Source organism: Phoenix dactylifera, chromosome 9 (assembly GCF_009389715.1).
Source record: "Phoenix dactylifera cultivar Barhee BC4 chromosome 9, palm_55x_up_171113_PBpolish2nd_filt_p, whole genome shotgun sequence".
Classification (NCBI taxonomy): domain Eukaryota; kingdom Viridiplantae; phylum Streptophyta; class Magnoliopsida; order Arecales; family Arecaceae; genus Phoenix; species Phoenix dactylifera.
Window position 1 is genome coordinate 16,684,889 of NC_052400.1, and position 14,410 is coordinate 16,699,298.

The window sequence follows — 14,410 nt, forward strand, 5'->3', positions numbered from 1 at the left end:
TTGTTTTCTCCATGAGATGTTTCTAGTGATTCATACGCTCCCAGCAGCTTCTTGTGCCATCCCATTCCTCTCTTTCATTACTTCGGTAGTCCAACTATTTTTGATGGTGAATTAAGATGTCTCCATGATAAGAAAAGAGAAAACTTTTATCTGAGGTATATCTTCCAACTCGAAGCTTTATCCAAGAAAACTTTACTATTCCTCTCTCTCCAAATTGACCAGGAGATCGCCAGCTTAAAAGTGCAGCCGAACTCCTCAGCTCCAGCTGGTTGCTTTCCTTGCTAAGATTAGACCAAAACTTTCTTAAGGAGGCAGTGTGTGGAACAAGAAGAGCAACAGCGTGTGTAATGAAAGACCAGACACTGTGAGCGAAGGGGCACGAGATTAGGAGATGATCTATAGCTTCCTCGTGAGCAGAACATAGCCGGCAATAAAAAAGATGAGACCAGCCCTTCTTCCTGAGTATCTCTCCGGTATTCAATTTATTTCTAAAGGCAAGCCGTAGGTCTGGGCAGGAATGATGGGGCAATCGGAAGATGAATTCACCATGGTTCAGGAACTAATATAAAGAATTAATAGAGAAGAACTATATTTGTTCCATCTCCAATGAGGCTTATCAAGGAGGTTGCAAGGCTTTGGAAAGACGAGCAAATCCATAGACTATCAGATTAGAATGGCCCAGGATCACAAGAACAAGCGCTGATAATAATATGGAGAAGGATTGCGAGAAGAATAAAATTGAGAAAAATAAATTTATTCAGGAAAAGTAAATAAATTTATTAATAAATAGAACTCACAGAAGCTGGACTAAATATCTGGACGTCTGCTCCAAGGATATCTTACAAATTCTCTCTCCAATAGTACGCACCAAGAACCAGAGCACTCCATCTCTTCAAGTTCCAAAGACCCTTCATATAAAAGCTCAAGGCTACTTATCTTCGAACTCAAAGGACACTATTGTTTGCTTATCTAAAATAAAGTTTTCCTAAGCCCATCTTACTGATACTTTTACTGTGTTGGATACAGGGATATAACCATAGCATTTCCCTACTTTGGTGTAAACCCTCTAGTCGATGCTGAAGATATAAGCATCTAGCATATGCAAAACCATGGTTTTTTCCTAGCTTCTTCGATCTGAAGCCCTACATGCCTTCACATTTAGATTCTCTTCAACTTCTGTGGAACTCTGGAAGTGACTCCGAGCAAAGGTTACGACAATAACTTGAACTTACCTTTTGATGCTGATAATCAATATTTCGAAAAGGGCAACCAGGCAGCACAATCCAGGTCTCTCAAGCAGCCCATGTATGCCAATTTCCATATGCAATAGTTTTTGAACAGCTGATAAGAACCAGCTGTAGTCCATGCATTCCATGTCTCGTTGTATGAGTGTACAAAACTTTAACCGGTTAACAGATTGCTGCTGCGGCATTTCAGATAGACCACGAGTGGTTGATCTGATATGATGTTGTCGCATAAGAAACAGCTTCCTTGTGTCTATAAATGAAGTTGTTATGCAGTGAATCTTGAAGTTCTCCATATTTGCCTCAGATTTCTTAATGATGGCTAAGAACTTCTAGCTAGCCAACAATATTAAAAAACTTCTTTTCCCCCGATGTTTTGTTGTTTGATGCTATACTTCCTCTCATATTATATAATCTCATAGAAATTTGATGGTCTCCTTCTGAAAAATTTCAGCTAATCTGTAAAGGCGTACAAAAAACTGTATATATCATGCTTGCATGTGATTTTATTGTTTCATGTCATTTCTTTTTACTCGCTATTCAAGTATAATTTTAGGCTGAAGAACCCTCTACAGACCACAATACCGTAGACTAAAACTACTACTTTATTATATAAAAACTTTAAGATGAGATAAGCAGCAAAAAAAAAAAGAGGATAACCAACAAAATAATGGTTTCTTTATACAAAAAATGAAGTGAAGATGAAGTACATAGAGGAAGCACATACAGTTATAATGGATTTGCATAAGCTTCCAGTAAATTGTGAACCTGTATGCATATCATATTTCTGGATGATCAGAAGAATCTAATCAATATGAGCTTGTGCCTTCCTACAGTCTGCATTTGCTGCAGTGATAAGCATAGCAGGTTGAAGCTTTTGGGGGAAAAAAAAAGGAAACAAGAAAAAGAATTGCTTGTCATCGACACACATACTCGTAAACTTACTAAATCATGTCTCGCAAGTTCATAGGGTAGCACATGGCGGTGTGCTCGCCAGACCACACATTTTCTGCAAGGATTCGGTTCACTGCATCTGTGGGGTGGAACTCGTCCCACCAAACATGAGTCGATGCATCACTGCAGGCCATCTCTGGTAGCAGGCACATGATCAATCCTCCATACTTGCCCAACCCACAACAAGCATCAGCTGTCGTCTCAAAACCTGCAAAGATGGAGAAAGTGCAGTTAGTAAGAAGCTGGACCTTTGTCTGAGGGAGCAAAGTGACATGCTGATCAAGTGACTCACCATAGCGTCGGCGGTTTGAGAGTATGTCCATGGAGCCTTCGAAAGCATCACAGAAGGTGATCATGGCGCCTGGGAGCTCGCGGTTTATCTCGGACACCACGTATTTCATGGCATAGTTGAACTCGATCACCACATTGTTTACCTCATCAACGCACTCCCCATTTTCACTGCCGTGCTGCCACAAGTAGTAAGGAGTGCAGCCAATCGGAGCTAGCCCCATGACAACCACTTTCCTCACATTTGCATTATACAAATTCTGCATTCAATTATTTATATCAAAGAGGCAATGAAAGTTGGCCGAAGAGCAGGTACTACATTCACATCAAACAAACCTTACACTCATTACACCTATAACAAGTGAAAAGGATTTAGCAAGCCATGCATGATCTAAAATTTGAAGGATGAGAGATCTCATCCATAGCACAACAACATATAATGGGTATGGATATTGTCAAGGGGCATTCACCTCAAATTTCAGAAATTCAGCAAGCTGTAGTCTGAAATTTAAAGGAAAACCAGATACAAAACACGCCTATGAATAGGAACAGTTAGGCTTCCAATATATTCCAGGAACGCTCTAATCGAATTTAAAGGCTTAACAGAAGCAGATATTAAATGTATCCATGATGGTATATTCCAGTCACAGATTCATGGTACATTTGAATCAACACTCTTGGATGCAACAAGCATGATCTAGAAATTGAAGGAAAATATATCAAAATAGAGGGTACTAGACATATTTAATGCATAGATTCAGGGGATAAGATTTTGCAATTGATTTGCCACAGATTCTGCAAGACACAATCTGAGAATTAAAGGTTAAATGATATCAAACATATCTATAGGGGACATTTCTAATCAAATTTCAGGAATTAGACAAATCTTCTTTCCTTTTTCCTTTGTTTTTTGAGAATAAGACAACAAATATTGGAAACCTTTTAAGAGAAAATGTACAAATCGCGGCTCGAACAGAACATATTGGGCATTCCAAACTGTCCCAAATTCCAGTTCCTACATAGGGCATTAGAAATATTCCAAGGAGGAGGGAAGAGAAAACCATGAGCTCCTTCTTCACAGTGGTTGCCAAGAGCTGGTTGAACTCCCACGGCAGGTATAGTGACTGCACACTCGAGGTATTCCTCAGATAGTAATGTATGAAGTCATTACTACCAATGGACACATAGAACAACGACCTCGAGACTAGGTCCGCTGCTGCCTCCTCCCCGAGACTGAGAGCAAACTGCTCGAATGTATCGGTGACCTGCTGGATCTGCTGGGTCAGAGAGATGTGCTGCCCCTACGCACCAAAATTACCGAAACCCAGGTAGCACCGCGATCAAGAATCATCCTTCCATACCAAATTCAGCATCAAAATCTCATCTTTCTCAAAGAAAACATCGTTTTAGGAGGTGAATTTTACCAGGTCGGACCCACTCAAGAAGAGGATTCCGGCGGCGGCTGACGCATAGTTCACGCCGCGGATCATTTCCTCGATCTCCCCGCTTTGCCCCAAGAACGGAGGCACAAATGGGAGCCCCAGTCGGAGTGCTATATCAGAATCAATCAAGAAAAGTGAGTTCTTGGAGAAAGATTCGAGACCCCAGACAAGGATTTCGAATCTTGATAGGGCGACAGGGTTCAAGAAGGGAAAGTGGAGGGAGGAAACGGACCGAGGTAGTCGACGATGATGCGGCCGTTGGAGAAGCGGCCGGTAGGGCGGTGGGTGTCGAAGTCTCGGCCGTATGGGGGGCGGTCGGCGCGGGCGAGGGTACCGAGGTAGTTGTTGGTGCCGCAGTCGACGGTGGAGTCGCCGAGGACGAAGAGTGCGGGGGCGAGAGGGGAGCCCGGGGACGGGGAGGGGGTGGGGGCCGCCGTGGGCGGCGGCGGAGGAATAGGCGCCAGGCCAGGGCTGATGGGTTCGACGGCTGAGATGGCGGCGTCGACGAGGAGATCGACGGCGAGGTGTTGGCGTTCTTGGAAGGACGAGTAGGGGAGGGAAGAAAGAAGGAGGAAGAGGAGGGAGAGAGCAGAGATGGGCGCCATCCCTGTGTGGTTCGAAAAGATCGGTGGAGGTTATATATATATCGATCATGAATTCTTGACCGTCCGATCGATGGGCTTCCTAAGCTTTGGATCAAAGATAAATTATTGCAGCACCTGACCGTAAATTAACTCCCTCGAGAAGAGGAACCGATTTAATAATAAAAATTTGAGCGTATGGTTCAAAACTATTTAAATTAGAACAAATTCCATCCTTGATTTTTTTTTTTTTTACGCGGAATGTGTAAGAACGCATACTTACAAATAATATTAGAGTGGACTCGGCATATAATTTATATAGACTAAAAAATACTGCAGCACAGATTCATTGAAGCTAATTACGAACCATCGTGGTACTAGTAATTGGATTTGAATGAATTTGAACTTTTAATCTAACGAGAATGTTAGGGCTTAAACGGAGACAGTAGTGAAAACTCGTGCGAGCGTGTGTTTAGTCATATATTAGTTGTTTGCTGGATAAATCCAGCTAATCATTTTGAATGAGGTTTTGATTGTTATATACATACATATCTTGCCTCATCTCTCGTAGGCATTATATAAGCATAAACCCTTTTTGAAGCAATAAAAATAGGACTCGTTTGGTTCGCGGGAAGCATTTTCCCTTCTACAAATATGATTTCTGGGAAGAAGATTCCTAGAAAGAGAATGCTTGGAAATGTACTTTTGGCATGTTTGGTTAAACATGGAAAAGTGACAGATTTTCAGAATGCTTATGTTTGGTTGGCCATTCACTTTTCTGAAAAAGTTATGTATAATTCTTATTATACCCATAATAAAAATTAGGTCTTTAATGCTGAAGGACCTTTTTGGAAAAAATAAAGATGGAGTGATTTCCGCCTTATAAGAAAGTAACCTTTCCATGTTTCTCGTGGGAAAGACTATTCCATAAAATGTGGAAATCATATTCCTATGGAAATACAACTTTTCCATCTTTCTTCTTTGAAAAATCTAACCAAATAAGAGGCATCTCATTACTTTTATGTTGACCATACTTTCTTCCCTTCTTTTTCTACGAACCAAACGAGCCTATAGAGCATCAGGTTGGAGGGGGTTGATGAGTACGTCGCTATACATGAATCATGAACTTCTGCAATTCCACCATCATTATTATCTCACACCCAGACACCTCTCGCTCGACTAATCTTTCGCTCAACCAATCATACCTAGAAGTTCCAGATGGAGGGAAGTAATAGGTAACGAGAACAGAGAAGCAGCTCAATGGTCCAACGGGCATTGCATTCGTCCACATAATCTCTCTCTCTCTCTCTCTCTCTCTCTCTCTCTCTCTCTCTCTCTCTCTTCTTTTTAAAATTAGAGCGTGCCTTGGGCAGTTTTCCAATCTTGATGGAAGCCATCCATGTAATGTGAACGTCCCCATCGGTACTGAAACAACCACCGCCTCTCAAAGCTTGCATCCTCGGCCACCCCCCCTTCGCACCTCTTCTTCCACCAGTTCTTGGGACCCATCAGTTGAGGGTGTTTGAATGGCCTTTGGTAGGAATTACTAATCTAGATGAAAATCTAGTATAATTATACATATAACATGAAATATTTATTATTGTTTGTAGTTTTTTATACCGTAGTATATCTCAAGTATCGGAGTGGTTGAATAGTTCAACCTTAACTAATAACTTCTTCTCTTTTTTTTTTGTTCAAACGAGAAAGATCCACATGTACTATAGTTATCGGGGTTCAAATTTTTAAGGTGGTGTCTCAGGTTGCTAAGTCAGCGGCAAGCCCGAGTTCACATTCCATCAAAGCTAATAAACTTGATGAAACTCTAGATTTGAATCAAAGGATTTATCAACACATTAAAGCATTCAATTGGTAGCAATTTCTTAAAGCATTTAATGTTTTATAATCTTGTCAAATATCTTTCCCGTAGCTACCAAAATATATCATTAAAGGTGGTGACTATGTTTGCTGGCCCCATCTCATCAATGTGACGCCCACTACATCCAGGAGCATGATGTTCCGTAGATGGTCGCTGTGCTTTAAAAGTCGCAATACGTTCTTGGAAGGGGACACCTCAGAGCCACATCACGGTGATCTACATTGCAAAAAAGATGCCATCTATATTGCAAAAAAATATTTCCCTTTCTTCCGAGGCAAAACCATTCAACTCCGAAGCAGATTCGCCACCCGTCCATCATCCGCCTTTATCTGAAGCTATCACCGCTTCTTCGGATCTATCGCCACTCAATCAATCCACGTGCAAGAATCTCCCTTCATTCCTTGTAATATTTTTATACTGAAAATAAGATTAATTTATTTTATCTTGTGTTTTTTTTTCGTTTTAAATATTATCGAATCCGTGGACTGGAGGAGGAGGTGGAACAGCCGGAGGGGGGGCGCGCTAGATCTCCTCCCTCCGATCAGGTCGCCCCCGCCAGATCTTTAGGGGGTTAGAGTTCCTCCGCCGCCGCCATCGCCGCCGCCGCCTCTCTCTCTCTCTCTCTCTCTCTCTCTCTCTCTCTCTCTCTCTCTGATGCAAGCGCTCAAGGCGGCGGACGAGGAGGACGACAAGAAAGACAGGAAGAAGCCGAAACTCGACGACGCGATGCCCCTCACCGACGCCAACGACGACTCGTTCCGCTTCCCCGTGGAGGAGATCGTGCAGTACCCGCTGCCGGGTTACGTTGCTCCCTCCTCGATCAGCTTCAGCCCCGATGACCGCCTGATCTCGTACCTCTTTAGCCCCGACGGTACCCTCTATAGGAAAGTATACGCCTTTGACATCGCATCCCGGCGGCAAGACTTGATTTTTAGCCCTCCTGACGGCGGGGGGCTCGACGAGAGTAATCTATCGGCGGAGGAGAAGCTGAGACGAGAGAGGTCGAGGGAGAGGGGACTGGGAGTTACTCGCTATGAGTGGAGGGGCAGGTCCCCGTCCTCTTCTTGTTTTCTGCCAGGAAAGCCTACCATCATGGTGCCCTTGCCTGCTGGGGTTCGTACTTCGACTCTCTTTATTCCTTTCCCCATCTTTTCGATTATTTGATTAGTTGGATATCGGGTTAAGTGTAATCAAAACCGTTTCTTGGGCTATAATATTTGCAAAAGTTGGAATCTTTTATTCCTCTTTTCCCTCCCTGTTCATTTGATTAGTTGGATATCAAGTTAGGTGTATTCAAAATTGATTTTTGGGATGCAATGGTTGCAGAAGTGGGTATCTGTATTTATATCTTGGGTTTTATTGATGTAATCAGGAATCTTCTTTCCAGCGTACGATGGGATATTAAGTGAATCTTCGCTTTTTGAACAGGTCTATTTCCAGGATGTATGGGGTTCAGAACCAGAGCTCAAGCTGCAGAGCGGAGCTGGTTCACCAATCATTGACCCGCATCTGTCTCCAGATGGAAGCATGCTTGCGTTTGTGAGAGATGATGAGCTTCATGTCTTGAATTTGTCTGATGAGGGAACTAAACAAGTGACTTTTGGTGCCAAAGAAAATGGAAAGGTGAGACATTCTTTTGATTCCAACAATTTATAATATATGCTGTCTTTACCGTAATCTTTAGCTTGTGCAAACTCATATTGCTTGTTTTATTTGTTCTTATTAAGTACAAGAAGGTTACTTTTTTATTTTTTTCAAAGCAACTCTAAAAATGATATCCCACTTGGCATATAACATCAGTCCATACAAGCACTATAACCACATTTTATTGTATTGTGTCACATAAATTGATTTCCTTTATAACTACATTTTGTGATATATTAGTGATGCACCATTAGAAATTTTGTAACTTTAATTGCATTGATTCTGGGTTTGAATTCCAAAGTGTTTTGTCTTCTATTGAAATTTTTTTTGTATGACTAAATTTGACTATAAAAACCTAAAACAATCTAGTCTAACTCATCATCGTCCATGAAAGGTCACAGTGCTAGTAAAATACCTTCCCTTCTAACTAATTAAAGAATATTGCCTTATCTAAAGTACAGTAGCATCCTTTTAAGCAATATCTTTCTAGAAAGAGATGCCTTTGAAAGCAATTACTAGGTCGGGCAAAATGATGCTGAAGTTGTCTTGGGTATGGAAGGATGTGAGACTTTTTAGAACTTAGCAAGCAATCATGGCTAAATGCAATATGCAATAAATTTCTTTTATATATATATATCTGATTGGAACAGTGCTACCTGCTGCTTTGAGAGGTGTGCAAGAAAATTATTGGGTAACTAGTTGTCATTGACCTACTTCACCAGTTGCTGAAAATTTGTATCGATAAGAGCTGGTTTGGGCTCACCTCGATAGGATTCCCACTCTTCCAGTGATAATGTTAGTGGAGTACTTCGGTAGAGTTGATCTGAGATGGTTGGTCACTCCTCTTTCCAACTCACTTCAAAAGTTATTCACCTCTTCAGTTGCTCAAACCTTCCCCTTCTTTTATCTGTTATGACTTTCTCCATCATGACTTTCCATTCATCATCATTCCTTCTTTGTTAGATAGAGTTGCTTAACATGTCTGACAACTAACATGGTAGAATGGGATTAATGGATAAAAGTGATGAGAGGTAGGAGTTTCAGTGGAGTAGGCTGGCTTGGTCAACATGAAGATTTGGATTGAAAAAATAGCAACCTAAGCTCAGAAATTAGGCCTTCAGGTTAGGTTTGAGTCTAAGAAGTTAATGCAGTGATCAATTTAGGATGGGATTGGAGCTTGCACTTTAAGAAAATCTTAACTAGGCCGAATTTTGAGCCAAGCCTGACCTGACAAAGAGCTGAAACTAGGGCAAGCTCCAGGTCTAAGCCTTGTTGTTCTAGCCTTGAGTTAGGCTTAATCGGTTGACACCCTACTTTGGGGGCTTTGACCAATTGAGATTTGATCTAAATGGAAGGGGGCTATATTTGGGTTGGATCTGGTCTATGGTATGGAGATTGGAGAGGGGTTACAATTTTTTGGTGGTATAATGGGCAATGAACTCGTAATGATGCTGGTAGAGGGTTGGAAAAGGATATAAGATGTGGAGATCTAGAGAGGTGTGGGAGAGGAAACCATCTAGTACCTATCACACAGAATTTAAGAGTGAACATCATCATATTTAACCATCTTCATATCATAAAAAATGGTAGATTGTTTTGAAAACTGAAAGTGTTGTTGCTCTGTGTGTGTGTGTGTGTGTGTATCTATGCTAATGACTGTTAAATGAGAATGTTACTAATATAAATCTTTTATTTTCTCTTCAAAAGATCAATATATTGGAGTCTAGCTGCTTGTATTGAGAGTCTACTATTAGGACTATAAGGAGAGGCAAGGCCACCCAATTTATTAAAAGGGAAGTAAAAATATAAAGGATCACAAAAAGGGAATAGAGCAAAACATGAGATGGAGTCAGAAAACCCCAAGTGTTGGTGTTATAGATGAGAGTGAGTTGTAGATTCTTTGACTTCTGAAATATGGGATGCGGCAACATGATTATACAGCCATCTTTGGGTCATGGACCATTGCTTGCATGCATGTTTGTATGAAACATCTACAATTGATCATTGGCAAGAAAAAAAAAGGGTATTGCCTTTCTTTTCTTTTTTTTTTTTTTTTGGTTGGGGGGGGGGGAGGGAATCTGATAATGTCTTTGTATAGCTTTTCATTCATCACAAAACTGGTCTATGTGAAGTCTATGTCAAAGACATTTTTGTCTATTACTAAATTCCTGGTATTGCTTACATGTGTTTAACTTTGTACCATACTTTTAATAATCTAGTTAGTCAAAAGGTAGCAAAAAAATGTAGAAGCTATAGTATTCTTTTAAGGTTTGGTTTCATTTTTGTAAAAAAAAAAAAATTGGAAGAATCTTGCAGAATTGATGCTTATATGGGTGTAGATGTGTCTCCAACTAATCCCTTATCTAAGTAAAGAAATCCAAAAGCTTAACTTAAATATGCATTCTTTTATCTTCACCTGTGAACACTTTTGGACATGCATTGCTGTTTTTGAAAAATGCCACTGAAGTACACCAAATGGTAGTGATAGCCCTAATAACAAAAACCCTAACTATCGAAGCTTGTCTCCACTATCTGGAGTCAAATTTTCTGAAAGAGTTTAGTTGCTTGCATGTGGCAGTTTAGTTGAAAATGTGCCTCTGATAATTAAAGGTCTTTTTCTATATGCCAAGCTTTTGATGAACCATCTTTATTTACTAACAGAATCTGACGGGTGTGATCTGTTTTGTCTTTTCAGACTCATGGTCTTGCTGAATATATTGCACAGGTACACTCTCTGTTTCTCTCAATGTATTCATGTATTAACGTAATTAGATTCTCACACAGTTATAATAATTTTTCATCTCATTGCAATATGTTTAATAACTATAGGAGGAGATGGATCGAAAGACAGGGTTCTGGTGGTCTCCTGACAGCAAATACATTGCATTCACTGAAGTTGATTCATCTGAGATACCTCTTTTTAGAATTATGCACCAGGGTAAAAATTCTGTTGGTTCAGATGCACAAGAGGACCATGCATACCCTTTCGCTGGAGCAGCTAATGTCAAAGTTCGACTTGGAGTTGTTCCTGCTTTAGGAGGAGAGGTTACTTGGATGGATCTTCTTTGTGGAGAACAGGAAAAGAACAATGGCGATGCAGAATATCTAGCCAGAGTCAATTGGATGCCTGATAATTCTCTCACAGCTCAGGTTCTCAACAGGTCCCACTCCAAATTAAAGGTTTTCAAGTTTGATATCAGGACAGGTCAAAGAGAAGTTTTACTAGTAGAAGAGCAGGATATATGGATCACATTACATGACTGTTTCACACCTTTGGACAAAGGAAGGAGTGAGTTTTCTGGGTGTTTTATTTGGGCCAGTGACAAGACTGGTTTTAGACATCTTTATCTGCATGACAAGAATGGAGATTTGGTGGGACCTATCACTCAAGGTGATTGGATGGTTGAACAAGTTGCTGGTGTGAATGAGAATGCTGGGCTTGTCTACTTCACTGGTACCATGGATGGACCATTGGAAACTAATTTATACTGTGCAAACCTATTTCCTGATCATAACCTTCCATTGCAACCCCCTCGAAGGTTGACTCATGGCAATGGAAGGCATGCAGTGATTCTTGATCATCAGATGCAGAGGTTCATTGATGTCCACGACTCTTTGAATAATCCACCTAGGGTTTTGCTTTGTTCATTGCATGATGGAAGCATAATTATGCCTCTATATGAGCAGTCACTCAACATTCCACGATTTAAAAGGCTTCCACTTTTGTCGCCAGAGATTGTCCAAATATCAGCAAAGGATGGTACTGCTTTATATGGGGCTCTGTATAAGCCTGACGCAAAAAAGTTTGGGCCACCTCCCTATAAAACATTAATCAGTGTCTATGGTGGTCCAAGTGTCCAACTTGTATCCGATTCGTGGATCAATACAGTTGACATGAGAGCTCAGTACATACGAAACAAGGGGATTTTAGTGTGGAAGGTAAGTCTGCTTATTATTTTATTGGCAGCTGATGCAACCTCGTATTGTTTATTGTTCTGGTACATATCGCACAGACATGATGATGCACATGTATTCAAACTCTTTAGCTTATCAGTTGGTATAGATTCTTCCCGTGCTCATCAAGTTCATGTTTCCAATATTGGTAAAGTTTACCTAACTTGGAATTCTTTTAGATACCACTGGTACCACCTTTTCTGTTGTTTCAGAATTTAGTGTGCAATTTTAGATTTGCCTAGGTTAATTATTCATCTTCCTACTTCCGTAATAGTTTCACACAGACACACACACAGACACACACACACAGACACACACACAGACACACGCACACACACAGACACACGCACACACACACACATGAGTGCTAGTTTCAACACCATCTCATTGTCATGCAAATTGTTCAAGCTTCAATGAGCTAACTAATTCGAATTTTGCATTGGCAGCTCGATAACCGAGGGACTGCAAGACGAGGATTGAAGTTTGAGGGTCATTTAAAACATAACATTGGTCATGTAGATGCAGAAGATCAACTCACTGGTGCGGAGTGGCTTATAAAGCAAGGTCTAGCCAAAGCTGGCCATATCGGTCTGTATGGCTGGAGTTATGGTGGCTTCCTTTCTGCCATGAGCCTAGCAAGGTTTCCTGGTACATTCTGCTGTGCAGTCTCAGGTGCTCCTGTGACTGCATGGGATGGGTATGATACATTCTACACCGAGAAGTACATGGGCTTGCCTACAGAGAATCCTGATGCTTATGAATATGGTTCCATCATGCACCATGTCCACAAGATCAAAGGCAAGCTGCTGCTTGTTCATGGCATGATCGACGAGAATGTTCATTTCAGGCACACAGCTAGGCTTGTGAACTCACTAATTGCTGCTGGTAAGCCATATGAGCTTCTGCTTTTTCCAGATGAGCGGCACATGCCCCGGCGGCTTCGGGACCGTGTTTATATGGAAGAGAGGATTTGGGAGTTTGTAGAGAGGAACTTATGATGGAAGCTGTAGGTTTCTCCATCTTTCCGCTGTTTTACATGCCTGGTTTATATTACCTGTATCTGAAGAACAAAGTCAGGTAGATGTTGTTGAATCCGGAGGCCGAAATCCTCTCATTTTTCCAATAAAAGAAAAGCTTTCAGAGTGTAGAGTGATAAGTTTGCTTTCATAAACTCCTTGAAAACAACTGTCAGTTGTGCTCGCACAAAGTCTAAGTTTTGTTGGAATCCAGCTCGCTTAGTTCATGCTTCATGTTTCTCTTCTGTGTTGATCGGTTGATCCTTTCCCTGTTACAATCAAAGCATGGTGGTTACAAGTGCATTCTGGTGCAAAAATGTCGGTTCCCAAAAAATTTAGTTCTAGCGCTAGAATTCGAGCACATAAAAATATTTTAGCAGAATGCTTACATCTTCAGTTGGCATCATGAGAATGATTATGACCTATTTGGAGTCACGAGATCAGATGAGTTATGTCGGAGGGATGAGTAGTATGGAATGATGATCTTCCAGTCACATGATTTTCTGGGGACACAGAATTAACCTTTCAGGACACAACTATAGTTTTCTTTGCATAGATGCGGATGAGATCATGGGAACGTGATGGTCAGGCATCCAAATAGGTTTCAGAATTGTTGCCAATCTTGGGTTGTTATCTGTGTCTACAGGCCGGATCTGGTCTAGATCAGCCATGAACTTGACCTGAACCAATTAGAGAGTACCACTTGTAAATGTCAAGTAGTCCCTTATCAGAGTTGGCTACCTAATACCACAAAAAATTGTTTCGCTACTTGGGTAATTGAGTACCATCATGTATGAAGGCTTGATTTGGTTCGCAAAAACAAAACAAAAAAAAAAAATTCCTCATTCAATTTTTTTTTTTGAAAGCTAATATCTGAATATATGATATATGAAAAAATAGTTTTTGCATGTTTGGTTGTTTATAGAAAAATGGTATATTCTATAACAGCTTATATTTGGTTGAGTATCTAGTGAATAAAAAAAAGTATCCCATTTTATCTAAAAGCTTAAAAAATATTTTTTTTAAAAAAATATTCTAATTTTTAGCCGGTGGGAATTAAATTTTTTTATGTTCTACTTTTTTTTTATTTTGAAAACTCTAATTGTACCTGAGATTTTTTTATTTTTTTTAATAACTCTACTTTTCTTTCTTCCTTTCCTATGAATCAAAAAAAAGGATAAAGGAGTGGCTGAAGTTTCCACATCCACAACCAAATGTTAGTGACAGAGGCGTGTAAAACACCCCTTCCTGGCTTTCCCAATTTCCAGGATTAAGCCTAACCAGTGAAAGTAAAAGGCACAAGCGCGTCTCTTTCAAACTTCCAAATATTTCGCTTTCCTTTTTTTTAATAAAAAAGTTTTTTACAAAAAAAGAGGATTAACGTATGAAAAAAAAGGCCAAGGAAGAGGGA

General features: G+C 40.5%; 2 protein-coding genes across 2 annotated transcripts; one reads left to right on the forward strand and one right to left on the reverse strand.

Moving 5' to 3' along the window:
* Nucleotides 1-1,906: 1,906 nt before the first annotated feature.
* Nucleotides 1,907-4,683, reverse strand: LOC103701490 (GDSL esterase/lipase 7). The gene is made up of 5 exons (XM_008783566.4): nt 4,161-4,683; nt 3,911-4,038; nt 3,548-3,787; nt 2,491-2,746; nt 1,907-2,406 (listed from the first exon to the last, which is right to left on the reverse strand). Exons 1-5 carry the CDS (start codon nt 4,531-4,533, stop codon nt 2,189-2,191), a joined length of 1,215 nt encoding a protein of 404 aa, XP_008781788.2. The 5' UTR covers nt 4,534-4,683; the 3' UTR covers nt 1,907-2,188.
* Nucleotides 4,684-6,848: 2,165 nt separating this feature from the next.
* Nucleotides 6,849-13,237, forward strand: LOC103719615 (dipeptidyl aminopeptidase 4-like). Its single transcript, XM_039130216.1, has 6 exons — nt 6,849-6,977; nt 7,025-7,498; nt 7,814-8,008; nt 10,725-10,754; nt 10,859-11,968; nt 12,430-13,237. Exons 2-6 carry the CDS (start codon nt 7,040-7,042, stop codon nt 12,979-12,981), a joined length of 2,346 nt encoding a protein of 781 aa, XP_038986144.1. The 5' UTR covers nt 6,849-6,977; nt 7,025-7,039; the 3' UTR covers nt 12,982-13,237.
* The last annotated feature ends 1,173 nt before the right edge of the window (nt 13,238-14,410 follow it).

Bases quoted from the DNA above. Each gene is read 5' to 3' on its own strand.
- LOC103701490 (XM_008783566.4), bottom strand. From the start codon at position 4,533: ATGGCGCCCATCTCTGCTCTCTCCCTCCTCTTCCTCCTTCTTTCTTCC. The intron at 4,039-4,160 runs GTCCGTTTCCTC...ATTCTGATATAG, and splicing joins CATCATCGTCGACTACCTCG to CACTCCGACTGGGGCTCCCA. The intron at 2,747-3,547 runs GTTTTCTCTTCC...AATTGAATGCAG, and splicing joins CTGTGAAGAAGGAGCTCATG to AATTTGTATAATGCAAATGT.
- LOC103719615 (XM_039130216.1), top strand. From the start codon at position 7,040: ATGCAAGCGCTCAAGGCGGCGGACGAGGAGGACGACAAGAAAGACAGG. The intron at 7,499-7,813 runs GTTCGTACTTCG...CTTTTTGAACAG, and splicing joins TGGTGCCCTTGCCTGCTGGG to GTCTATTTCCAGGATGTATG. The intron at 11,969-12,429 runs GTAAGTCTGCTT...TTGCATTGGCAG, and splicing joins AGGGGATTTTAGTGTGGAAG to CTCGATAACCGAGGGACTGC.